The sequence below is a fragment of the Rhinatrema bivittatum genome, chromosome 3, assembly GCF_901001135.1.
Source record: "Rhinatrema bivittatum chromosome 3, aRhiBiv1.1, whole genome shotgun sequence".
In the NCBI taxonomy this organism is placed as follows: domain Eukaryota; kingdom Metazoa; phylum Chordata; class Amphibia; order Gymnophiona; family Rhinatrematidae; genus Rhinatrema; species Rhinatrema bivittatum.
In genome coordinates this window covers 486,831,681-486,859,022 of record NC_042617.1, presented here as the reverse complement: position 1 = coordinate 486,859,022, position 27,342 = coordinate 486,831,681, and the positions used below count along the sequence as shown (strand labels likewise).

At 49.8% G+C, this 27,342-nt stretch overlaps 1 protein-coding gene across 1 annotated transcript in view; it reads left to right on the top strand.

The window, feature by feature from the left end:
• Positions 1 to 27,342, top strand: part of TDRD6 (tudor domain containing 6) — a 408,994-nt gene that overhangs the window by 307,111 nt on the left and 74,541 nt on the right. Inside the window, 1 exon segment of the mRNA XM_029596059.1 lies at positions 7,533 to 7,649. Coding sequence (XP_029451919.1) covers positions 7,533 to 7,649 — 117 coding nt within the window.

Genomic DNA, 27,342 nt, shown 5'->3' with positions numbered 1-27,342 from the left:
GAAGGGTTTATTCTATGTTGACGGATGTCTCCTCTCTATATGTCATGGCTATTTCATCCTGCTGTGTATGGACAGCCCCATTTACGGGAAGTTTCTTACATAGTGCAGTTTTTGTTGAAGACAGCTCTTGGCCAGGATTCCTATTACTGTAAGACCATTAACTGCATGTCTTCAGAGAAAGTGAAATTGGTTTCTTAGAACAGATGTTCTCTGACAGCAATTAAATCTCAGTCCCTCCCATTTCTTCTCCTCAGTTGTTCTTATCCCACAGTCAAAGCTGTATAGTAGAACTGCGGGGAGCTGCGAGACTGCAGTAGGACAGGACCCTCTGTGCATGAGCAGTAAGGTGTTTAGGCCTTTCTAGAAAGCTCTGAAAGAGAGTATCTTATGTCAAGCATGGTCGCATCTGGCTTGTGTGACTAGTTATTTTACACCCCAGCATTATCTCTAACATCCACTCTGTGTAACCCTGTGGCTACTCAAAGGGTTCTGCAAAGCACTACCCAGGCAGGCCTGCACCTGCACACTGATCCAGCACTGGCAACCTCCCACCTTCCAAGTGGGTTTCTGCTTGTTTCTGGGGAAGTTCTCTTCCCTCAAGCTATCACCTGGTGGTTTCTAGGGATACTGGAACCCCAGAATACCAAGGGTCACACAGTTCCTAGAAATAAACCTACAGACCAAATTCACACAATACCAGGATCTGTAATCAGTCCAAGACAGAATGAGCTAAGAAACAAAATAAGTTTATTAACAAAAAGTAAGAATAGCGAACAGAAAAATGATGTAATATGCAAATAGGAGCAGGTAAAATGAGGATTACACAGTAAAAGCTAATTAAACACTTTCTGCTACTTCTAGTGCCTGGGGGGAGGTCAGAAAAAAATGGCTGTCGACATGAGCTGAACAGGGCCTCTGCACAGAGTACTCTGTACTCCCAGCCAAGACTAGAGAGTTCTAGAACTTTCAGGGCTTGTTCTGTCTGCAGGGCCAATCAGGGCACAAAGTGCCAACAATCACTCCCTGACCAGTGGCTGCCTGATTAGTAATGGTTTTCTGGCCAATAGCACTACAAGATATTTCAGTCTTACATTTCCTATGAGGTGATGGGAGATATAGCTAAGCCTCGTTCTGAGACAAGCCAGCATCCAAAACCTCTGCTTGAACTACAGTGCAGAGATCAAACACCATCTGCAGGTCAGCACAGAGTAAATGAGTGTTATTATTTGTAAGGGTTTTGGGTGGATCCCTGGACCTGTGGCAGATGACCACGCCCACGGGGGGAAGTCCCGTGAGGGGCCACAGGTCAGGCTCAGCGTAGGAGACACACACACACACTAGCTCTTTTATTATACAAGATTGGTGAACCACCAGAGGTGGCAGTAGTGAGCTGGAAAGTAGCCCAGTTGGGCTTGTAGTCCCTCAGGCTCTGGAACAGCGATCCCACAATGGCTGTGCTGTAATAGAGAGAACTGATATTGTGAGTAGTAGCAGGATATGCAGAGTTCAGGAATAGAGCCTCGTTGGTAATGTACTCATGCAGCAGTCTCTCAGTGTGGAGCACAGGAGCTGGAGTAAATGCAGGCCCTCGAGGAAGCGAGTACCTGGTTCCAGGGAATAGCTCTGAGAGATAGAGATGGTAACTCACAGATGTTATAGGCAGCGATGTCTTCCTGGCAGAAGTGGAGTCCAAGTAGCGAGCCCAGGAACATGGGCCCTCGAGGAGCGAGTACCGGTTCCAGACTGCGACCTGAAAGATAAGAAAGAGATAGAGGCCCCCGACAAGCGGGTACCCCAAATAGAGTAGGTCCAAAGGAGGCAGAGTTGCAAGGTAAGGAGAGTGAATCCCATCCGTTAGGAAACCTTTGCTAACTCGATTAGCTAGCAATTGCGTAGGCCATTTGTATCCTCGATGCATGACGTCATCACAGGGGGACGCCCCTGAGGTTCTGGCCACTGAAGGTACTTGAAACAGGGCTGCGCGGTGCGCGTACCCTAAGGCAGCTGAACAGCATGGCGGGAGGCAGCGCCCAAGCCGGTCCGTGGACACCGGAGAGGACGGCAGGCAGACGCCGCAGCAGCCAAACGACCGTCAACCGTAGGAGGAGTCGCCAGAGAGGTAAGGAGGGCGGAGTGGAGATGGGCAGCAACAGTCGTAACAGTATCCCCTTTCTAAGGGCGGTCTCCTCTTCGGGTACCAATCTTCGGTTTAGAAGGATGCGCAAGGGGAAACTGACGGAGCATCTCTTTGTCAAGGATGTTGGCCTGAGGCTCCCAAGAGTTTTCTTCCCATGACAGAAGGTATTCAAGTGCATTGCCTCGTCTTCAGACATCAAGTATCTCTTCAACCTTGTATTCTAGGTCGTCTTCTGCATTGATAACAGGTGGTACCTGAGTCTTGGAAGTAAACTCGCTGAGAATGAGCGGTTTTAAGAATGAAACGTGGAAGGCGTTATGGATGTTGAATCCGGGTGGTAGCTTCAGACTATAGGTGATGTTGCCAAGACGTCGGAGGATTGGAAATGGTCCAACGTGGTGAGGAGCAACCGAGTGGAGGGTAGCTTCAGTCTGAGGTGTTTGGTAGATAACCAGACTTTATCTCCAGGGTTTGAAGACTGGCGCTTGAGAATGGTGAGCGTCATAGTAATTCTTAGCACGGTCACTCGCTTTATTCAGCATGTCCTTTGTCTGAACCTACAAATTATGGATTTCATCAGCAGTAGCTTGAGCTGCTGGGGATGTCACTGAGAGCTTCAGTGGAAGTGGCGGTGTTGGAGAACATCCATATACCACTTCAAAAGGTGTTGATCCAGTTGATGTTGCTGGATGAGTTGATGGCAAATTCAGCCCATGGTAGCAGTTCGGCCCAGTTATTCTGACTGTAACTGACTTAGGCACGAATGAACTGCTTCAAAGTTCTATTCATCCGTTCTGTCTGGCCATTTGATTGCAGATGGTAGGCTGAAGTGTAGTCTAGAGAGATGTCAAATAACTTGCAAAAGGCCCTCCAGAATCGTGCCGTGAATTGTGAACCACGGTCAGAGACTGTGACTAGGTAGGCCGTGAAGGTGAAATATATGCGATATGAAGAGCTTCGCAAGCTCCAAGGCTGAGGGTAAGCCAGGAAGTGCTACGAAGTGGGCCATCTTGCTGAAGTGATCAACTGTTACCCAGATGGTATTCATTCCTCCGGAAGGCGGTAAATCGACTACAAAATCAGAAGCGATGTGTGACCAGGGCTGTTCCGGAACTAGCAGAGGTTGCAGCAGACCCCACGGTTGACCAGAAGCGGGTTTGTTCTTGGCACAATTTGTACAGGATGCCACATAGGAATAGGTATCCTTCTTGATCGTAGGCCACCAATACAACTTCTGTATTTTGAGCAGGGTATGGCGTTGATTAGGATGGCCAGCCAGCTTTGAATCGTGCGCCCAAAAGAGCACCTTCTTCCTGAGGTGTTTTGGAAAAATGGTCTTACCAGCGGGCACAGAATGGGTAGTCGCCAAGATGACTTTCTTCGGATCAATTATGTGCTGAGGTTCTTCGGGCACATCCTCCGAGAGAAAGGAGCGTGACAAGGCGTCTGCTCTGGTATTTCTGTCTCTGGGGCGATACTTAAGCACAAAGTCGAAACGATTAAAAAATAAGGACCATCTGGCTTGTCTGTGGTTAAGACGATGTGCGTGGCGGAGATACTCTAGATTTTTGTGGTCCATGAATACGGTTATTTGATGTTGAGTGCCTTCGAGCCAAGGCCGCCATTCCTCGAATGCAAGTTTTATTGCCAAGAGCTCTTTATCGCCGATCCCATAGTTCTTCTTGGCCGGGGAGAATCGTCATGAGAAGAAGGAACAGGGACGTAAGGCTTTTGAGTCTCCTGTCTGGCTCAATACGGCCCCCACGCCAACATCTGAAGCATCAACTTCAACGATAAAGGGCTTGTTGGGGTCAGGATGCCACAAGCATGGTTCCATGGAGAAGGCAGTCTTCAGATTCTCGAGCACGGAAATGGCCTCCGCAGACCATTTTGATGCGTTGGCAGCCTTGTGGGTCATAGCGGTCAAGGGTACTGTTAAAGAAGAGTAGTTCTTTATGAAGCTTCTATAATAGTTGGTGAACCCCAGGAATCTTCTCAGGGCCTTCAGGATGGGAGGTTGGGACCAAATTTTGATACTCTCAAGTTTGTGAGGATCCATCTGGAAGCCTTCTTTAGACACAATGTAGCCGAGGAAAGGCACAGAGTCTTTGTGGAATTCGCACTTAGAAAGTTTGGCGTAAAGCCGGTGTTCATGGAGTCGGTGGAGTACCTGTTTGACATCTTCAATGTGAGTGGGCAGGTCCTGGGAGATTAGGATATTATCCAGGTAGACCACAACACTCTTGTACAGCAGATCCCGCAAGATGTTGTTCATGTTCTGAAATATGGCGGGTGCGTTGCACAGGCCGAAGGGCATCACTAAGTACTCGAAGTGGCCATCTCGAGTGTTGAAGGCAGTTTTCCATTCGTCGCCACTACGAATGTGAACTAAGTTGTAGGCCCCCTTCAGGTCGAGTTTCGGCCCCTTGAAGCCGGTCAGACAGCTCCGAGATTAAAGGCAAGGGGTAACGGTCTTTAATCGTGATCTCGTTCAGACCTCGGTAATCGATACATGGATGTAGGGTACCGTCCTTCTTCCCCACAAAGAAAAAGCCTGCACCGGCTAGAGACTTCGATGGTCTGATAAACCTCTTTTGAAGGTTCTCTTCAATGTATTCGGACATTGCCTTGTTATCAATTGCTGAGAGAGGATAGACACGTCCTTTAGGAGGTTCAGTATTGGGTTTGTCTTATGGGACAGTCATAGGACCTATGCGGAGGAAGAATGTCAGCCGCTTCTTTGGAGAACACATCCCCATAGGATGCGTATTGGGGCGGCAGTCCTGGCATTGCCGGAGTCGTAGGCATGCAGATGACAGGAGCAATCTCTTTAAGGCACCTCCCATGACACTCTGGGCCCCAGCAGGAGAGTTCCAAGGATGCCCAGTCAAATTGGGGTTGGTGCGCTTCCAACCAGGGTAACCCCAGGACAATAGGGTGCATGGCCTTTTCCAACACAAAGAAGGGAAGCGATTCCGTATGGAGAGCTCCTGTGCGGAGAGTCACTGGTAAGGTTTGGCAAGTCACGTCGCCCTGTAAGGGCTCTCCATGGATGGAGGATAGAAGTAGTGGAACTTTCAAACTGACGAGGGGAATCCTCAGGTGTTCCACTAAACGTCGGAGAATAAAGTTGCCTCCTGCCCCTGAATCCACCAGGGCAAGAGTTTGAACCGTGGACGGGTCCGCAGGTCAAGGAGACTGGGAGAGAGAGTGGAGGAGAGGGCGAAGTGAGGCCTAAGAACAGTCCTCCTGCAGGACTTAGGCCCGTCCATTTCCCGGACGAATAAGGCATGTAGGGACATCGTGGCCAGACTGTGACCACAGTAAATACAAAGACCGCGCCTCTTCCGAAGTCTTCTCTCTTTGGAAGTCAAATGCCCGTGACCAAGTTGCATCGGTTCATCTTCACTGGCAGCAGGAATTACTGGAATCATCCGAGGTGCAGGTTTAGCATTAGCCTGTTTCAACCCAGGTATTCTATTAGGCCAGAGTTCCTTCACCTTGTTACGAAGCCGGTGATCGATCCGAGTGGCCAAAGCCACTAGTTCATCCAGCGAGTCAGGTGTTTCGAGAGCGGCCAGCTCGTCTTTTAAACAGGTATCCAGGCCTCTGAAGTAAAGGGTCTTCAGGCATTTAGGGTCCCAGCAGAGTTCTGTAGCAAGAGTTTTAAACTGTATCGCAAAATCAGCCAATGGTCTGTTGCCTTGCTTCAGGTCCACCAAAGCAAAGCCAGCAACGGTAACTCGAGCAGGATCATCGAAACAGATTTAAATAAGTCCAGAAATCCATCAATGTCCTGCAATATAGGATCCTTGCATTCCCACAGGGTAGACGCCCAAGACAAGGCCCTTCCATCCAGATAAGAAAGGATGTAAGTAGTCTTGGAAAACGCTGTAGGGAACTGAGAAGGCTGTAGAACAAAATGCATGCAGCACTGGTTTAAAAAGCCCCTGGTGTTCTGAATCTCTCCCGAGAAACAAACTGGAGCCACCAGTAGTACAGCAGTCTTTAAAGTTACCTCCTGTAACTGACCTTCATTGCTGGAAGCAGTGCCTTGGGTCTTCTGTGCGTGCAGCTGATGAAACGCTGAAGTGAGTTTCTCCAAAGCGTCTTGCTGCTCCGAAAGCGCAGGGCCAAACCCGGTATGGCCTGCAGGGCATTGAGCTGTGCCAAATCCATGGAGTTAGCAATCTGTTATTATTTGTAAGGGTTTTGGGTGGATCCCTGGACCTGTGGCAGATGACCACGCCCATGGGGGGAAGTCACGTGAGGGGCCACAGGTCAGGTTCAGCGTAGGAGACACACACACACACTAGTTCTTTTATTATACAAGATTGGTGAACCACCAGAGGTGGCAGCAGTGAGCTGGAAGGTAGCCCGCTTGGGCTTGTAGTTCCTCAGGCTCTGGAACAGCGATCCCACAATGGCTGTGCTGTAATAGAGAGACCTGATATTGTGAGTAGTAGCAGGATATGCAGAGTTCAGGAATAGAGCCTCGTTGGTAATGTACTCAGGCAGCGGTCTCTCGGTGTGGAGCACAGGAGCTGGAGTAAAGGCAGGCCCTCGAGGAGCGAGTACCTGGTTCTAGGGAATAGCTCTGAGAGATAGAGATGGTAACTCACAGATGTTATAGGCAGCGGTGTCTTCCTGGCAGAAGTGGAGTCCAAGTAGCGAGCCCAGGAACATGGGCCCTCGAGGAGTGAGTACCGGTTCCAGACTGCGACCTGAAAGATAAGAAAGTGAGAGAGGCCCCCGAGGAGCGGGTACCCCAAATAGAGTAGGTCCAAAGGAGGCAGAGTTGCAAGATACGGAGAGCGAATCCCATCCGTTAGGAAACCTTTGCTAACACGATTAGCTAGCAATCGCGTAGGCCTTTTTTATCCTGGATGCATGACGCCATCACAGGGGGACGCCCCTGAGGTTCGCGCCACTGAAGGTATTTGAAGCATTGCCGCGCAGGTAGCTGAACAGCATGGCGGGAGGCAGCGGCCAAGCCGGTCTGGGGACGCCAGAGAGGATGGCAGGCAGACGCCGCGGCAGCCAAACGTCCGTCAACCGCAGGAGGAGTCGCGAGAGAGGTAAGGAGGGGACGGAGTGTAGACGTCGGGCAGCGACAGTCATAACAATGAGCTCTCTGAGCAAAAGTCATAGGTAGAACACTAAACCACAGAGCATGCAAAACTCCTGTTTCTCCATACTGATAAACTGTTTTAAGAAAACAGTTGTACAGGTTTTCAATTGTATGTAACAAGGCAATTTATTGTTTTTCCTCAAAAGATATTTTTTCATAGGTGTCAAAAGGCGCCTTTTAATACATAAACAAAACTTCAGAGTTTGAAATATCTTTGGTTTTATCATCTGTTTTGTCATATCTTTCTTATCCTTATGTTTTTAGAATCAAGGTCCGATATTACTTCAGAAGGAAATACTGTTGAGAAGTCCCCTCGGAGTGTTGAGGAATTATCTGAAAATGAAACTGCTGGTTCACAAGATACACAAGAACAGAATGCAGGTTACTTACAAAGGCAGCCAAAGTTTTTTGAAAATACGATTGCTTTCATCCTATTGTACTTGGTCCTTTTGCCCACTTTCCACATTGCCGCCTGCAGGATGTGTTTCTATGAGAAATATCCCCTCTGCAGAGCCATTGCCACCATTTTCTTTAGCAGCCAATGTTACTTGAATATATTTCATTTAAGTACTAAGAAGTATTTTGGATTGCTGAAGTTATCTGGAAGTCATTCAGCAAATATACATACACACATTGTGTATATTGGGAGGTGAAATATACAAACTGAAGTAGCCTAATGGTAAGAGCAGCAAGCTGATAACCAGGGAAGTCAGGGTTCAAATCCCACTGACACCTCTTGTGATCTTGGGCAAGTTACTTCACCCTCTCTTGCTTCAGGTACAAACTTAAAAGCTAGATGCACTAAGCTGTGATGTGTTTTTGGGGGGGGGGTCCCACTATTGAAAGGGGTGGGGGTGAGTGTTGCCGTGATAGTGGGCCTCTGCCTCAAAAAAAATATTGCAGCAGTATCACTACAATGTTTAGTCTCGCAGCGAAACACCGCAGGGCAAAACAATGCGGCATTGTACCCTTACACACAATGGCAGCCATCACCCTAAAGGGCCTAAAGTCTACAAATTGTGCGGGGGGGGGGGGGTATTCAAACCTAACACCCCCCCCAAAAAAAAAAAACCAAGCAAATGTCAAAAACATTTCTCATGTAGTCTTGCTATGCCAGCTCCCCCCTCCTACCCCTCAATCTCCAAATAGGCCATGATAACAAAATTCCCTGCCGTCCCCTATTCCAAAGAAATGTGGCATTCATCCCTCCTCACCCCGAAAATCCATAAAATACCTTGTTGGTCTATAGTGGGACCTACCTCCCCCTCAGACCCATCAAATTTGAAAAAAGCATTGGTTTCTAGTACAGGGGCCACACTGCCCCCCCTCATTAGAAATTGTTGCTTTTTTCATATATGGTGGGTCAACGGGAGGGGGGGTCCCACCTTAGACTAGCGAGGTCTTTTATGATTTTGGGGGTTTGGATGGGGGGAGGTTGGGTCCAGATTGAGGGTAATGAATGCCACATTTCTTTGGAGTGGGGACATAGGGAGGAATTTGGGCACCATGGCCTGTTTGGAGATTCGGGGGGGGGGGGGTTGTTTGGGGGAAGCTGTCATGTGACTACATGACTTTTTTTTTTTTTTTTTTTTTTACACATTACATTTGGTTGTTAGGCTCTCTAAGTCTCATGCAGGAGCCTTGGGACCCATATTAGATTACTGTTTCCTCAGGAGGAATAGATAAATTTAATGTGGCTGACAACTTTCTAAGTCATTCATGTTAATTTGTATACACACCATGTTGCCTTTTATCCCAGGACAAGCAGGATGATAGTCCTCACATATGGGTGACATCCTCGATGGAGCCCTGACACAGAAAACTTCTGTCAAAGTTTCTAGAAACTTTTGACTGGCACACTGAGCATGCCCAGCATGCCATGATTCCCTCAGCCAAAGGGGTCTCCCTTCAGTCTTTTTTTTTTTTCCCGCGTTGCTGTAAACCTCGCGTAATAGGAGCTCTGTGAGTTTTCCTCACATTTTTTCCTCACGGAAAATATAACTTTTCAGTCACAAAATTATCTACTCTGGTCTCCCTTTGACATACTGTTCGGTGAGTACTTTTTTGAGTCAGTTTTCAGTCTATTCCGGTTACCTTTTACTCTGTACGCACAAGCCACTGACAGTTACCCAGCCCGTTTTTTACCATGGCCTCTGGATTCAAAAAATGTTCAAATTGTACCCAAACAGTGTTGATAACCGACCCGCATGACGTTTGCGTTTTATGCCTAGGATCAGGCCACGATGTCTGCGCATGTATTACCTGCGCCCAAATGACGCTGAAGGGCAGGCATGCCCATTTGGATAAAATGGAGGAGCTGTTTAAAAAGATCACTCCATCGTCATCTTCGACATAGTCACCGAAGAAATCATCACCCTCTGATGTAAAACATCGAGGAAAGAAAAAGGCCGATGACCGTCAGTCACTGGCCCCATCCGAATCTTCAATAGCGTCTTCATCGGTATCCACTAGGGAGCATCGTGAAAAGAGATGCCATCGACACCTTTCTGTCTCCGTTCCATCGGGAGAAATGGTATCCGCATCGGCAACGAAGGACATCAAGCCGATGACAAAGCGGGTCCGGGTACTAGAGCTGCCATGCCCCTCTGTACCTGAGACACCGAGGTGCTCTCCACTGGGATCGGTGTCGGAGACTGTGCCACCACGCTCTGTTGTGGAAGTGCCAGTAGCACCAGTCTTACCTTCTCCTGTGATGGTGGATTCAGTCCCAGTCTCCAGGGAAGAAGTGACTTCCATGGTTTAACAGGCGATCATAGAGGCTTTTCAAAAATTCCAGCCTCCATCAATGCCAGCACCGGTACAATCACCGGCACTGATGCCAGAGCCGTCGATTTTTCAACCTCTTCTAAATAGAATCGACGCCTTAATTAGTGCCTTCCCAGCACCGATGCCGATTCCATCGATGGTTCCCCCAATGCAACCATCGATGCCTAAACATCCATCGATGATTCCTTCAATTCCTATTCCAGGCTTATCGGAGGACGATGGAAGGGACTTGGATCCCTTACCAGGGCCATCAAGTCTTCAAAAGCCCCATGCACCTTCATTGCCTTCGATGCCACTCCCGGGTCCATCGATGCCTCCACAGCCTGGTCCATCAGGCGATACCGGCCATCAATTACCATCGTTGCCTTCCGATTCCCCATCGATGCCTTTTCTGCCTCCTTCGATGCCAAAGCAGATTCCAAGACAACCATTGAATTCTGCTTCTAAAATAAAGCATCCTATTCCAAAAGACAACTTGGATCCCTCTGGATCACATTTTCAGCCTCACTATAGTCCTTGGGAGGATGTAGACACTGACACGGATACCGAAGATCTAGAATCAGAACCTTCTCCACCAGAAGAGAGGAGGAAGTCCCCTCCTGAGGACCTGTCCTTTGCAAACTTTATAAAGGAAATGGCAGTTATAATTCCCTTTGAATTACATTCTGAACAAGACACAAGACTCTTGAAGTGTTACAATTTGTAGATGCACCAAAGGAAGTGATGGCGATACCCATTCATGAAATGCTTCTGGAACTTCAGCATCAATTATGAGAGCATCCTTGCTCTGTACCAGCTGTAAACAGAAGAAGAGATGCGACATACCTGGTCCAACATACCCCAGATTTCCAGAAGCCACAATTGCCACACCACTCAGTGGTCGTTAAATTGGCTCAGAAAAAGGCTAGGAAGCAAAAACCACACTCTTCTGCTCCACCAGAAAAAGAACAGACATTCTTAGATGGCTTGGGAAGAGAGGTTTTTCAAGGATCCATGCTGGTGTCGAAGATTTCGGCATACCAGCTATATATATATATATGATGCAATATCAAAGAAACTTCTGGAAACAAGTTCAAGATATTGCTGATAACCTTCTTCAACAACAGCAGCTGTCACTAAACACTCTGATTGCCAAAGGCCTTGAGTCCGGCAAGCGTGAGGTACGGGCCGCCTATGACTCCTTTGAAACATCTGCCCGTCTGTCAGCCACTGGAATCCATGCACGGAGGTGGGCTTGGCTCAAGGCCTCGGACCTCAGGTTAGAAGTCCAAGAAAGACTGGCAGATCTCCCATGTACTGGAGACATTCTCTTCGGAGAAAAGATTCAGGACACTGTCTCTCAACTAAAAGATCACCACGAGACACTCCGTCAGCTCTCCAGATTGCCATCGGATCAACCGTCTTCAGTGCGAAAACCCACCAGAAGGGATACCAGGAGGCCCTTCTATAGGCCTAGAAGGTACTATCCACCTACTTCTTCGGCACGCCCCTACCGCTTATCACAAAGAGGACATCCACACCAACCAAAGTAGGCAAAAACCCAGCCACCTCCACAAACCGGACCAGCATCTGGTTTTGAAGAACAGCAAGAGAACAGAAGCCTCTCCATCAATCCCATGCCCCACTTACCTGTAGGAGGTCAACTCCATCATTTCAAAAACCAATGGAGTCTCATCACCAAAGATCAATGAGTATTAGCCATACTGAATCGGGGATACCGTCTCAAATTCAGCACAATACCCCCGCATTCTCCACCCATCCCACTTTGGACATGCACTGTCGTCACATCTCAGCTTCAACTAAAACTCTCAACCCTGCGGACCACCAGGGCTATCGAACCAGTTCCCTGGTCTCAACAAGGCAAAGGGTTCTTTTCCCGCTACTTCCTATTCCAAAGAAAACAGGCAGCCTTCGCCCCATCCTAGACCTCCTCAATCTCAACAAATTTCTTCAAAAGGAAAAGTTCCGGATGGTATCCCTGGGAACCATCCTTCCTTTGTTTCAGTGGGGAGATTGGCTCTGTTCTCTGAATCAAGACGCCCATGCACACATACCCATTTCCACACAACATCGCAAGTACCTATGATTTGTCGTGGGAAAACATCATTACCGGTATCGGGTCCTGCCATTTAGACTCGCCTCTGCACCTCGAGTATTCACATAATGCCTAGCAGTGGCTGCTGCACATCTAAGAAAAAACAGCATTCATGTTTTTCCTTACGTAGACGATTGGCTAATCAGGAGTCCATCCAGGCAGGGAGCTCTGTCTGCCTTAAAAAGCACAATAAGACTATTTCACTCCCTGGGATTTCTAATCGACTATCAAAAATCCCACATCGAACCGTCTCAGCTCCTCACATTCATCGGCGCAGACCTCGACACCACAGTGGCAAAAGCTTTTCTTCCAAACGACTGTGCCAACAATCTAGCACGCTTGCGAACTCTATAACCCACTGCCAGTTCGCCTCTGCCCATCAAATTCTAGTGTTACTAGGACACATGGCCTCTACAGTACATGTTACCCCTATGGCGAAGTTAGCCATGCGAAGAACTCATTGGACTTTGAAATCTTAATGGTTCCAAGTTTTCCAACCACTGTCATACACAGTTCAAGTCACCCACCAATTACGACTTTCGCTCCACTGTTGGACAAACCAAACTGCCTTGAAAGCTGGTCTACCATTCCAGCAGTCAACTCCGCAAGTCATCTTGACCACGGATGCCTCCAACTTGGGATGGGGAGCTCACGTCAACAACCTTCAAACACAAGTACGTGGACTACACTCGAAATGAAGTGTCAGATAAACTTCTTGGAACTTCGAGTGATATGTATGCCCTTTATGCCTTCAAAGACTGCCTCTCAAACAAGACTGTGCTGATACAGACAACACAGTAGCAATGTGGTACACAAACAAGCAGGGAGGTGCGGGCTCTTATCTGCTCTGTCAAGAAGCAGTACAGATTTGGGCCTGGGCTCTCGAGCACTCCATGCATCTCCGAGCAACTTATCTGGCAGGCATACAAAAGGTCCTAGCAGACAATCTCAGTCGGCGTTTCCATCCCCACGAATGGTCTCTGGATCTCAGTGTAGCGAGCATAATCTTTCAACGCTGGGTCGCCCAACCATAGACCTCTTTGCGTCCAAACTGAATCACAAAGTGGAAAGGTTCTGCTCCCTCCACAGCCATTGACAAATGTTCCCCAGGGATGCCTTTGCTCGCCCCTGGAACACAGGACTTCTATATGCGTATCCTACGATTCTGCTCATATCCAAAACTCTCATGAACCTACAACAGGACAGAGTGTCAATGATCCTCATAGCCCCATACTGGCCTCGACAAGTATGGTTTCCCATACTCCTCGACCTCCTGATCAGAGAACCAATTCGCTTGGGCACAGCACCTACTCTCATAACTCAGAATCAGGACAAGTTGCATCATCCCAACCTGCCAACTCTTGCCCTAACAGCTTGGATGTTGAAAGCTTAATTCTGCAACCACTCGATCTTTCAACTCAAGTCTCTAAAGTTCTCGTAGCTTCACAAAAGCCTTCCACACGTAAATCTTACCACTCTAAGTGGATTAGATTTACCAAGTAGTGCACACAAAAAGGTTTTGACCCTTTCTCCTTCCCCACTCCTTCTTTATTGAACTACCTGTGCCACCTTTTGGATTCTGGTCTCCAGATATCCTCTGTGTGGGTACACCTAAGTGCCATAGCAGCATACGACAAGGGAAAAGGGGATGCACCGATAACAGCGCAACCCCTAGTGAGTCGGTTTATGAGAGGTTTACTCCACCTTAAGCCTCCCATTCGACCACCGGTTACTGAATGGGACCTAAATTTAGTGCTAGCGAGGCTCATGCGATCCCCGTTTGAGCCTTTGCACTCCTGTGATGAAAAATTTCTTACATGGAAAGTATTTTTCTTAGTAGCCATTACTTCTGCTAGGAGGGTCAGTGAGTTACAAGCGCTTGTCACATGCTCACCCTACACAAGGTTCCTGCATGACAGAGTGGTCCTTCGCACTCACCCCAAATTCCTACCAAAAGTGGTAACGGATTTTCACCTCAATCAATCCGTAGTCTTGCCTACTTTCTTTCCAAGACCACACTTTCATCAGGGCGAGAGAGTTTTGCACATCTTAGATTGTAAACGTGCGCTGGCTTTTTACCTGGACCACACTGCAGTCCATAGAAAATCCACCCAACTCTTCGTTTCTTTTGACAAAAATAAACCAGGAGTTGCAGTGGGAAAACAAACTCTCTCCAACTGGCTAGCAGACTGTATCAAATTCTGCTATGAAAAAGCAGGCATTCCTCTCCAGGGGCGAGTAAAAGCGCACTCAGTAAGGGCTATGTCAACATCAGTAGCACACTATCGTTCAGTGCCTATTGCTGATATCTGTAAAGCTGCAACTTGGAGTTCTCTTCACACCTTTGCAGCACATTACTGTTTGGACAAGGAAGGACGACAAGATTCAGTCTACGGCCAATCTGTCGTAAAGAACTTGTTCCCAGTTTAATATCCAACTCCTTCCACATCCAACCTGCTGTGATTTCAGGCTGCCTCATTTTTTCCAACATCGCACCAGTTGTTGCACAAGTTGTGAGCTGTTGGTCCACAACAAAGGTGACTCAGCCCGAAGCTTGCTAATCACCCATATGTGAGGACTATCATCCTGCTTGTCCTGGGATAACACCTATTACAGGTAAGCAATTTTGCTTTCATGAACTACTTTGCATAGAATTGCAATATTCATGCATGTAAATCCCATGCAAAGCAGCTCATTGTATTAGGGGAGGAAATCTCGGCAGGGCTATGCTAAATATCATGCGATATAGTCACAATAGGGCGAAATTGTTAGGATTCTGTTATGTTCCGCTATCTGATGGGAGGAGCAATCAGATAGGAGTAGCAATCTGTTAGGAAAGCTCTGTAATGGAGCTGTGAGGTAGCAATATGATGTAATGGCTCCTAAAGGAGGAGGAGTCAGCAATCTCGTAGTGTCTCACATATCGTCTTGCAATGAATCTGATTATAGTTGTAGGTGAATCCCTGGGCCGGTGGCAGATGACCACGCCCCCAGGAGGATATCCCGAGAGGGCCCACCGGCTAGGCTTGAGTATGGAGACAGACACACATTAGTTCTTTTATTAAACAGGTTTTTGAAACCACCAGAGGTGGCAGTAGTGAGCTGATATGCCCGGCAGGGCTGTAGTCCCTCAGGCACTGGAACAGCGATCCAGAATGGCTGAGCTGTTGAGAAACTGTTGAGAAAGTGAGTAGGCAGAATTCATGAACAGAACTAGATGACAAAACTCACATAAGGTCTCAAAAAAGCGCAGGAGCTGGAAGGGTTTAGGCCCTCGAGGAGTGAGTACCTGGTTCCAGGGAAAGCTCTGAGAGAGGGATGGTAATTCACAATTGTTTGTAGCAGCGATAGCTTCCAAGCAGTAGCGAATCTTCAGAGTGTCCAGGAACATGGGCCCTCGAGGAGCGAGTACCGGTTCCTATCTGTAATCTAAAAGAAAGAAAAAGAGCGAGGCCCCCAAGGAGCTGGTACCTCTGGTAAGTCCAAGGAGGCAGAGTAGCTTGGGAGGTGTACCCGAAGCAATCCCCGAGGCAGAGTAGCTTGGACAGCCGAAGCGAGTCTTTGCTAACTCAGTTTGTTAGCGAAATAGAGACCTTTAAATATTGGAAGCGGATGACGTCATCTCAGGAGGACGCCCCTGAGGTTTGCGCTCTTGCTGGTACTTCAATCAGAGCGTGCGCGCACGCCCTAGGTCTTCAGGCAACATGGCGGATCTGCAACGTCGAGCCGGTCCGGGGATGCCAGAAGGAGACAGCATGGAGACGCCGCGGCAGCCAGCTGTCCATCAGACCCGGAGGGAGTCGACACAGAGGTAAAGAGGGCGGAGTGAGGGCGTCAAGCAGCGACGGTCGCAACAGAAATCACGTGATATATGCTGTTTAATTTGCATTAGAGCCCTACTTAAGCTTGATGATTCTTCCAGTTAGATTGTAAGCCCTCTCTGGGTCAGTGAAATACCTTCTGTACCTGAATGTAACTCTCCTTAAGCTACTGATGAAATTGCATAAGCAGATGTCTGGCAATTGGGCGAGTAAGAAATTTTTGTAAATAAAATATATACCAGTTTAACATTTTAAATATTGTGAAAAAATCTATGGGATTTTTTCCAGTAGTGAAATACTGTGCATGCAAGTTTTTATAGCCCGTGACTTCCATCCACTGTCCAGTGTGGGATGCAACACAAACATTTCATAAAATCACAAATATAAAATTAATAAAATCACAAAATTAAAGAATGCCAAAGTAACATAATAGCTACATTATGCTTCCTTAAAATATAATGCCTTTAATTGTCTTCTAAAGATCTTATTAGGCTCTGCTGAGAGCTCTGTCGGTAGGGCGTCCACAATAGGAGAGCCATATAGGAAAATGGCCTAGCATGCCCTTCAGGCTGATACTGTAAAAGGTGCGGGAGAGCTGGCACTCTGTGTTGAGCTCCGGCTCTCCCGAAGCACACCCAGGCACCTCTCCTGGGTGCGCAATTCTCTGTTTAAATGTGGTGTCACGCTAATAAGGAGATGTGCGAGTCTCTATTTAAATGAGGTGTTGCTCTGATGAGGCACTAGGGAACAATAGCGTGTCCCTAATACCTCCTTATTAGCAGTAGAGGTGGCTGTCAGCGGGTCCGACAACAGATGCTCAATTTTACCGGCGTCTGTTATTGAACCTGCTTGACAGCCACAGGTTAGGAAAACAGACATCGGTAAAATTGAGTGTCCATTTTTCTAACCTTCCTGCAAGCATTAATTTCTGAGCACCCCAAACAGTTGTATAGAAAAGCAGAAAATACTGCTTATCTGTACCTACTCCGACTTAATATTGTGGCGATATTAAGTTGGAAGGAACGAAAGATTCAAAAAAATTTTTTTTAAAGTGCTGGCGGTCAGGTTCAGGGAAACAGATGCTTAGTTAACCAGCGTCCATTCTCCGAACCCATGGCTGTGCACCGATTAAGAAAACGGACACCAATAAATTTAGCGTTCATTTCCTTAACCGCGGACAGCGGTGGGGCACTGCCTGTCAAGGAGGCGCTAAGTGCACGCAATCGACCCTAGCGCCTCCTTGACCGCGTGACCCCAAATTAAAATATTGTAAGGCGCTGGGAGGCTTTCAAGATGGCCGCCTGAGGAGACATGCCATCGGAGGGCTCTCGATTCGGATTTCCTACCTTTGATTTCTACGACTAAAATGCCCCATACGAAAAGAAAGGCGAGAGCGAGAGGAGCAGGGGTGAGCTCCTCTCCGTTGGAGACCACCCAGCCTCGTATCGGGAGTTTCTTCGTGGCAGCAGCATTAGGTTGCCGAGGAGATGGTTGTAGGGCGTGCACCGTTCCCTTTGACCCTAGATGTTTCGCTGAGCCCTGGCTTTCCAAGCAGGCCTGTCCCACCGTGCCGAGAAGGAGTTGGAGAACAGTTGGCAACCACGGCTCCACCGGAAGATATCCGGGGAAGAGAGAGGGAGGGGCTGCAGAGAGCATCCTCGCAGGAGATCTGTGCGAGTGAAAACATGCAGGTACAGTCCCGTGGGGATAGAGGTGGAAGGGGACTCTGCTTGCTGGACTCCTTGAGATCATCTGGCATGGAGAATATTTTGTCCAACTTTCCAGCAGTCCTCCCATATATCTGGGAACAGAGCCTGCCTTGTTGATGCAGGAAGACAGTACATTATACCATCCCAATCTTTCAGGCCTCACAACTTGGATTTTGAGCACTCAATAATAGAGGATCTTCATTTATCTACAGAAATTGTGGACACACTTGTCTCTGTAGGAAACCTTCCACTAGAGCAGTGGTTCCCAACCTGTGGTTTGTGGACCCCTAGGGGTCCACCAGACCATAACAAGTGGTCTACGGGAAGTGAGCAGTGATAGAAGAAAGCCTGCACAGCAAAAGAAGAGGCCTGATAGGCTGCCAGCGCACCCCAGCCAAAGAAAACTGAAGAAGGCAGTAGGGCTACCAGTGCACCCATCCCACTGGTAGCTGAAGAAGAGGGGCCGAAAGGCCCCCAGCGCGTCCATCTCACTGATGGCTGAAGACTGAAAAATGCCGAGGGGCCGCCACCACCACATCCCAACACTCTGGCAGCTTGGGAGAGAAGGCAGCCACAGGACCCTACTCTTCACTCCCACTCAGACTCCAAGAAATAGAAGAAGAGGCCCATGTGAGAGCATGTGTGAATGAGAATAAACATGAGCATTTGTCTGTGAGATGGAGCATGTGTGTGAGAGAAGGGAGTATGTGCCAGGTTCTTGTGGCCTGGTTTGGTCTCTGTTGGAAACGGGATACTGGGCTTGATGGACCCTTGGTCTGACCCAGCATGGCATTTTCTTATGTTCTTATGTTCTTATGAGTGAGAATGAACATGTGCATGTATAAGAGAGAGGGACCGTGTGTGTGAATGAGAATGAGTGCATGTATGAGAGAGGAAATAGGTGGGCCTGTGCCTCCTGGCCAGAGCCCACCCTTAACCAATGTGCCAGCCTCCCACGAATGGACGGCGGCATGACGGGAAGAGGGCGGAGGAGAGGCGCATGGTAACGTGGGAGGAAGCATCTGCACGCAATTTACGAATGGGACAAAACCCCCTCCCCCCCTGCGATGACGCGCTAAGCCCCGCCCCGGGCTTCAGCGCCTAGAGGGAGCATCGGCGGTGCCGGACAATTATGTCATCGGCCTTTTAAAGGGCCGTGACGGAGGCCTGAGAACCCCTTTTGATCGCGTGCCAGCAAAATGCACGCCAGCAATGGGAGCCACCACCAGCATCAGGATCTCCAGCGGAGACCAGACACGCGACCAAGACAGCTTTTGCGAGTCGCACGATTCCAGCTGACTGGAGGGGAGTAAATTCAAGAAAGGGAAGTGGGGAGAAAGAGGGGAACAGTGCGGGTCCGATTATGCAGGTTTGCAAGCGTCTCCGGGGGAAGGGGACAGAGGGTCGCTGGAGTTGGGGGGTGTGGGAGCCTTGGATCAGGAGAAGGCAACCTGCTTTGTTTAACTGTCTGTGTGCTGGTGGCTGGGGAAGTAAGGGATTGGTCCTCTGAGCTCCAGGGGCTGTGAGTTTGAATCTAAAGGGGAGCCTGAGGAAGCTCAGGGGAGAGGGATCCAGAGGGTGTGAGTCCGGCAAGGAAAAAAGAAAAAAAATTGGGGCCACATGGTAGGAATTTAAAAATAAATAAGTACTTCGGTGGGAGCCAGGGCAGCAGGGAGAAAGGGCCGCAGCAGCAGGCCGCCAGTTCAAATCCCCAATTAAAAAAAAATAAAACAAAATAAGAGAGCGGATAGAACTAGCCACAGGCACATATAATTTAAAAAAAAAAAAAAATTAAATTGATCCTGTGCCGTGGCCAGTCAAGTGTTGGTTCTTGGAGTACTAGGGGCTGTGAGCTGGAATACAGCTTTGGGAAACAGACAGGGAAGCCATAAGTGGATACTAGTCAAACTTACTTTCAATAAATAAAGAGATATTTTAGCTATGGTGGGAAGTCCGAAAAAGCATAGGAGATGAAGCAAACAGCTGGGGCAACAGTTAGAGTTGAGCTGCTCCCCGCTCAAATAAAAAAAAACAAAAACGGGGCGGAAGGGTTAGAGAGGGCTGGTGGCAATTGCGGATATATAAAAGAAAAGCCAGCCACCAACACTCCCGCAAGCACCTTGTCAGAGGCAGAACAAACAGGACACAAACTACGTGCAGCGCGTTCAACGGCTGCAAAAGAAAGAAATATGGAAGGCAGTACAAATACAGAGAGTAGGCAGTACGAAAAGTGAACAAGAGCGGCGAACAGTCGGAAAAAGGCTCGCGGCAGACAGGGTTCCAGTCGAGAGGTGTCACAGCAATAGGTGACCATGCCTGCTGAACCAGAAGCAAGCGAGGCAACATCAGATGCTGGGCGCACTAAGGGGACAAGGGCGGAAGAGGCACTGGAGTTGGGGCCGCAGCAGCACAACTTGGAGAGGGCGACGACTTCTCATACACCACACCAGAGCCTTCTTGAAGGCACGCAGCCGCAGGCCAGCCGGAGCAATTATCAAAGGCCTACGGGCATTGATGAGTACCCTTGTCCACCGAACAGTGAGCCATCCCCGTCGTCTTCTGGTTGGAACCAAGGACAGCAAGGACATGGCAGTCAGCCATACCCTACATGGCAGAACTTTGACAGCACTAACTGGCATCCGAGAGCACCATGGGGCCTCAGCATTCCTGGCCCATTCCCAGGATGGAACCAAGTGGGGAGACCATGGGATTATGCAGCGTACGGAGGAATGAGCAGCCAAAACTTCTATCATTCGCCTCAGTAATCCTGGACGGCACCACCACAAGGAGCCTTTCCCACTCAAGGGAGTGCCAGCGCATCATTCCGCCTCACAGGTTAACGCAACCGAACAGAGGTCACTTGAAGGAGACAATTAAAGAGGCATATCGGAAGCCCATACTAGCACTCCAGCATCGGACGGATCTGAGGGACTAGTGGCACAGAGCGATAAGGGAACCCAACAGGAGTCACTAAGCACAGACGAAAGAGCAAAGTGCAGGGAAACGCGCAAGCGCAGGACAAGTCCCAGCTCAGACGGCTGCTCTTCCACATCTTCAGACCCCGCAAGCAGTAGTGACCAGCAACTGATGACTAAGGCAGTAGACAAGGAGTCCAGAGGCCCACCTACTCTCACCACTCTGTCAGAGCTATGGGAAGGTGTGCACAAGCAACTGCGCAAAAGAATTCAAAAAGAAAATACATAGATATTTTCAGTATCCTGCATGGACGATGCAGATCCAAGGACAGAAAGAAATCTAAGGACGGATCGGCACAGACAGAAAAGGAGACGAGGATTCCAAAGAACATTGTTAACTGGAAAAAGGTGTTTCTTTACATGACAAGCGTGGTGGGACATCGGGGCCCTTCACAATACGGTCCCAGGTTGGGCCTGGCTCAACTAGGACGAGAAATTCCGGGACAAAATGGAAGAGAATCGGTTCATGGCATGGGGGAACTCAAGATGTCAGCCTCTGAATACAGCAGATGACACGCAAAACTGGATCAAGGAATACTCTCAAGAAACCCAAGAAGGTCATCTCCCATCAGGCATTCAGTCAGGCAGGCGCAGTCACAGGACAACACATGCTGGCGTTATAACCAAACAGCATGCACATTCCAAGATTGCAAATTTAAGCATGCATGTTCAGCATGCGTGGCTCCACACCCACTGACGAAGTGCCCAAAAAAGACCTACGACAGGGAGTAAGGCTTAAACAATCTGTGAGCCTGCAGTTCAAAAAAGCACCATCACCCATCAAGCTGAAGGCAGTGATACCATGGCTGGCACTTTACCCATGCCGTCAAAATACACAGAAGATATGGCGAGGATTTCAGGAAGGATTCATCATTCAATTCCAAGGCCAGATAAAGGGAACAAAGATTAACAATGCCTCATCTGCAACCAACATGCAGACATAAGAACATAAGAAATTGCCATGCTGGGTCAGACCAAGGTTCCATCAAGCCCAGCATCCTGTTTCCAACAGAGGCCAAACCAGGCCACAATAACCTGGCAATTACCCAAACACTAAGAAGATCCCATGCTACTGATGCAATTAATAGCAGTGGCTATTCCCTAAGTAAATTTGATTTCCTGTCGTGTAGCCAGATGGACTCAGAACAAATGGGTATAGTATGCTCGTGCTAGCAGTTGGAGACGGATCTGACGTCAGCACGGGTATATTTACCCCCACAGAAAGCGTAGCAACTTAGTAATTTCCGTCTCCAAAGCAGTTTGGAGAGCCTGCACGCTCGCTGAGCTTGTTTCTAATCTACTTTCTACTTTCTTCTTACTAAATTTCTACTGCAGCATCGAGCCCCGCACTCCTGCGGTGATACCCTTGGGGTCACTCCCCCAGTAGAGTTTCCCGGGGTGATTTCCGTGGTCCCCCAGAGGTTTAAGACCTCGGTCCGGTGGCCGAATCGCGGCAGGGACGTAGCCCCCGGGTGAGGTTCGGGTGAGGCATACGAGGCGCCTCGGTCCCGGTGTGGACGAGGCAGCGGGTGCATATCCTCAAACGTGGCAGTGAAGGTACTTGCCCTCTCCCCCCCACAGCCGGAGACCGCCCGGGTTCCAGCCGGGAAGCGCCGAGGATCAAGTAAGGCGTACATCTCTTACTTTGGTCTCCGAGGAACCGAGGATCGGCGGCGTGGCACGCCGTGGAGGGCGCCATTTTGTGGGCCTTGTTCAGGTATTGAGCACCCATGATAGGTGCATATTATATACATCATTGTGCGCATATTCCTGACCGCATATTGCTGAGAGCATATTGTATACTATTGAGCGTGTATTGCTAACCGCATATTGCTGAGCGCATATTTAATACCATTGAGCGTGTATTGCTGACCGCTTATTGCTGAGAGCATATTGTATACTATTGAGCGTGTATTGCTGACCGCTTATTGCTGAGAGCATATTGAATATCATTGACCATATATTGCTGCCCGCATATTATTAAGCGCCTGTTAGATTAAGCGTATATTGCTGCCGCATATTATTGTGTGCCTGTTCTACTAAGCGTATATTGCTGCCGCATATTATTGTGCGCCTGTTATGTTAAGCGAATATTGCTGCCGCTTATTATTGTGCGCCTGTTGTATTAAGCGTATATTGCTGCCGCATATTATTGTGCACCTGTGATATTAAGCGTATATTGCTGCTGCATATTATTGTGCGCCTGTGATATTAAGCGTATATGGCTGCCGCATATTATTGTGCGCCTGTTGTATTAAGCGCATATTGCTGCCGCATAGCATTAAGCGCATACTTTTCAATGGAACAGAACGCCTCAGTGTCCTCAGCGGGGGCGCCTCCTGCCTCCGGCATTAAAGCCCTCGGCCTCTGCTCCGCATGCCAGCTTAGAGCCACGCACAGTGAAGAGCCAGACTCCCTATGTGCCCAATGTGAGGAGGCCGTGGGACCCTCGGGCCAGGACCAGTCTCAGCCACGATTTGCTGACAGTTCCCCAGGGGCTACCCCGGATTTAGTGGGCAGTCTCGACCAATCTGGAATCCCGAGGGATCTTGTGCCCCGGCGATTAGAGACCGCCTCCATTTCCTGGGTGGATCTCTTTAAGGGGATTCATGCCTTTGTACAGATGCAAACGGCTTCCCATCCAGGCCCTGCGGTTCCTGCTGTTTCTGCTGTTCCTGCCGTGGCTGTGACTGCGGCGGCTGCTACGGTTGCGGCTCCAGCGGATCCTGTTCCTGGACCCTCACGCCCCTATCGTGAGCGGGTCCTCCCGCCGCTGGACAGTCCGGATCAGTCGGACCAGGAGGTTTCACTGGACGAGTCCAAACTCCCGGACGAAGGGGAACTTCCCTCGGGGATTGAGCCATATAGAACCATGAGGCGGTTCTTCCCTAAAGAGGATCTCTCGGACCTGGTGTCTCAGTGCCTGGCGGAGTTGGATATTACAGGTCCCAGTGCTTCGGTACCCTCCGCGCAGAACCCCCTGCTGGAAGGTCTTCGTCCCACAGCCCGCCATTTTCCATTCTTGCAAGCAGCACAACAGCTGATAGATTTGGAATGGGCTGCACCAGCAGCCACATTCAAAGGGGGTCGGGCCCTGACAGGCATGTACCCACTGGCACCGGCTATCCAGGAGCTGCTGGCGTGCCCTCAGGTGGACGCCTTGATTAGCGCTGTGGTCAAGTGCACTACCATTCCAGTTGAGGGGGGGGCAGCCCTCAAGGAGCCTCATGACCGGCATCTGGACGCCATTCTGAAAAGACTTTTGAGGTGGCAGCACTATCTTTGCGGATCGCAACCTGCTGCACTGTGGTGACGCGTTCCTGTTTGTCACAGGTCAGGAACAACGCTCTAGCAGCTGACATGGAGTCAGCTCTCTAGTTCCTCACGGATGCCGCATCAGACCTAGTCCGGACAACAGCCAAGGGGATCTCATCCTCCGTAGCGGCCAGGAGGCAGCTCTGGATCCGGAAATGGTCAGCTGATGCTCCTTCGAAGACACGCCTCGCCAGATTGCCCTTTAAGGGCTCTTTCCTGTTTGGCAGCGACCTTGATAAATTGGCCAGCACATGGGGCGCCTCTCCAGCACCTCGACTGCCGGAAGATCGGTTCAGAAGGAACCAGCGCGCCTTTCCAAGGCCCTCCAGGGGTAGAAGCTCCCAGCGCTTCATTCCCTACAGGAGTCGCTACCAGGCACCACGTCCTCAGGCCAGGAGCCAGTCCTTTCGGACCAAGCAGCGCAAGAGGGGAGCAGGCCCGGGCTCAGGTCCTGGCCGCGCCTCACAATGAGAATCCGCCAATTCATCTGGGGGACGGAGCCGTAGGGGGCAGGTTAACCCTCTTCTACCCCAGATGGGTCGAGATTACGTCGGACCAGTGGGTTCTCGCCATCATCCGAGAGGGGTATTATCTGGACTTTCATCACCTCCCTCCAGACAAGTTTGTGGAATCTTCATGTCCCACACACAAGAAGGCAGCATTGGAAGCGACCCTGGCGAGGCTCCTGTCCTTGAAAGCCATCATCCCAGTACCTGCCTGGGAAGTGAATTCTGGACACTATTCCATTTATTTCATGGTACCCAAGAAAGGGGGCACCTTTCGGCCCGTACTGGACCTCAAGTCAGTCAATCGATATTTAAGGGTCCCGAGGTTTCGCATGGAAACTCTGCGCTCCGTCAAGACCACAGTACAGCCAGGAGAATTCCTCATGGCATTAGACTTATCGGAAGCCTACCTGCATATCCCGATCCATCCGGATCATCAGCGCTACCTACGCTTCAAGGTTCTAGGATGCCACTTCCAATTCCGGGCTCTGCCCTTCGGGTTGGCCACGTCACCGCGGACCTTCACCAAGGTGGTCGTAGTGGTAGCGGCGGCACTGAGACGGGAAGGAATCCTGGTCCATCCCTACCTAGACGATTGGCTGATCAGGGCGAAATCACGAGAGGAGAGCCATCGGACAACCGACAGAGTGATCGCCCTTCTGGAAAGCTTGGGCTGGGTAATTAACCTCAGCAAGAGTTGCCTACAGCCTTCCCAGTCGCTGGAATACCTGGGAGTACAGTTCGACACCCAGGCAGACAAGTCAATCTCACTACCAAGAGAAGGTTAAAACTCCAGACGCGTATCCGATACTTGATGGGAGCCAGTCGGCCCATAGCTTGGGATTATCTGCAGGTTCTCAGTCTCATGGCATCCACCCTGGAAGTGGTACCTTGGGCAAGGGCCCATATGAGACCTCTACAACACTCCCTGCTCTCTCGCTGGAGCCCCCGTCTACAGAACTATTCCACGCACCTACCTCTGCCTGCCAGAGTAAGGACCCAGTTACGGTGGTGGTTGCAGTCCAACCACATGAGCAGGGGGATGAAGATGTCCTCCCCCACGTGGACTCTGCTCACCACAGATGCCAGCCTGAGCGGCTGGGGTGCACACTGCGAAGGACTTACCGCACAAGGGCGGTGGAACAGAGAAGAGTCAGCGTGGAACATCAACCGTCTAGAGGCTCGGGCAGTCCGATTGGCATGCCTTCAGTTTGCTCACAGACTGAAGAATAGAGCAGTCAGAGTGATGTCCGACAACGCCACCACGGTGGCATACATCAACCGTCAGGGCGGAATCAGAAGCCGACAAGTATCTCTGGAGATCGCCCCACTGATGGCTTGGGCAGAGGCGAATCTTCAGGGCATCTCCGCTGTCCACATTGCCGGGAAGGACAACACCGCGGCAGACTTCCTCAGCAGAGAGAGCCTAAATCCGGGAGAGTGGCAGCTGTCACCCACAGCCTTCCAGATGATTGTGGATCACTGGGGGATTCCGGACATGTATTTACTGGCGGACAAGTCCAATGCTCAAGTACCCAGATACTTCAGCCGCAAGCGCGACCCGTTCTCACACGGAATCGATGCCCTGGTTCAGCCATGGCCTCCAGGGACTCTGCTATACGCCTTTCCTCCGTGGCCTCTGCTGGGCGCCATCATCCACAAGATTCAGAAACACCGGGGCCTAGTTCTTCTAGTGGCACCAGACTGGCCAAGAAGACCCTGGTACGCGGACATGAGAAGACTACTGGCAGGGGAGCCCCTTCCCCTGCCTCCTCTCCGGGACCTTCTTCGTCAAGGTCCCATCCTCCACGAGGATCCGGCTCAATTCTCTCTTACAGTCTGGCCATTGAGAGGGCTAGACTGAAGAAAAGAGGTTACTCGGAGCCCGTGATAGATACACTCCTCCGAGCACGCAAGTTTTCCACTTCCCTCACCTACGTAAGGATCTGGAGAATATTTGAAGCATGGTGCGACACTCAGGGCACCAATCCACATGCGACCACAATCCCTATTGTTCTGGATTTCCTGCAGGATGGGCTTCAGAAGGGTCTCTCCCTCAGCTCCATCAAAGTTCAGATGGCTGCACTGTCTTGCTATGGTCCCAGGAGAGATGGCAAGACCATTGCCACGCATCCAGATGTGTCTTGCTTCCTGAAAGGAGTCAAGCACATTCGTCCGCCACTGAAGTGGCCAGTGCCTTTGTGGAACCTTAGCCTTGTTTTGGATTTCCTCACGGGATCCACCTTCAGACCCCTTCGGGGCCTGTCTCTTCGTTCTCTCACTTTGAAGATGGTGTTCCTATTGGCGGTGTGTTCCGCACGCCGCGTCTCAGAGCTACAAGCACTGTCCTGCCGTAATCCCTTTCTCAGAATCACTCCAGAGGCTATCCATCTTCGCATGGTTCCCTCCTTTCTACCTAAAGTGGTCTCACAGTTTCACCTTAACCAAACTATATCCTTGCCTACCACGGCGGGTTTGAAGAAATCTGAAGAAGGGCGTTTGCTACGCCATCTCGACATAGGCAGACTGCTGCCCAGATATCTGGAAATGACACAAGAAGTACGAAGGACGGACCATCTGTTCGTCCTGCACAGCGGGAAACGACAAGGGGAAGCGGCCTCTCGGCCCACCATCGCCCGCTGGATTAAAGAAGTTATCAGAGCAGCTTACGTGGAGGCTGGGAAGTCTCCGCCTCTACAAGTCGAGGCTCATTCTACCAGAGCACAAGCGGCATCTTGGGCAGAATCCAGGATGCTGTCGCCTGCGGAAATCTGTAAAGCGGCGACGTGGTCCTCCCTCCATACCTTCTCCAGGTTCTACCGTCTGGATGTCCAGGCCAGGGAGGACACAGCATTTGCGAGGGCGG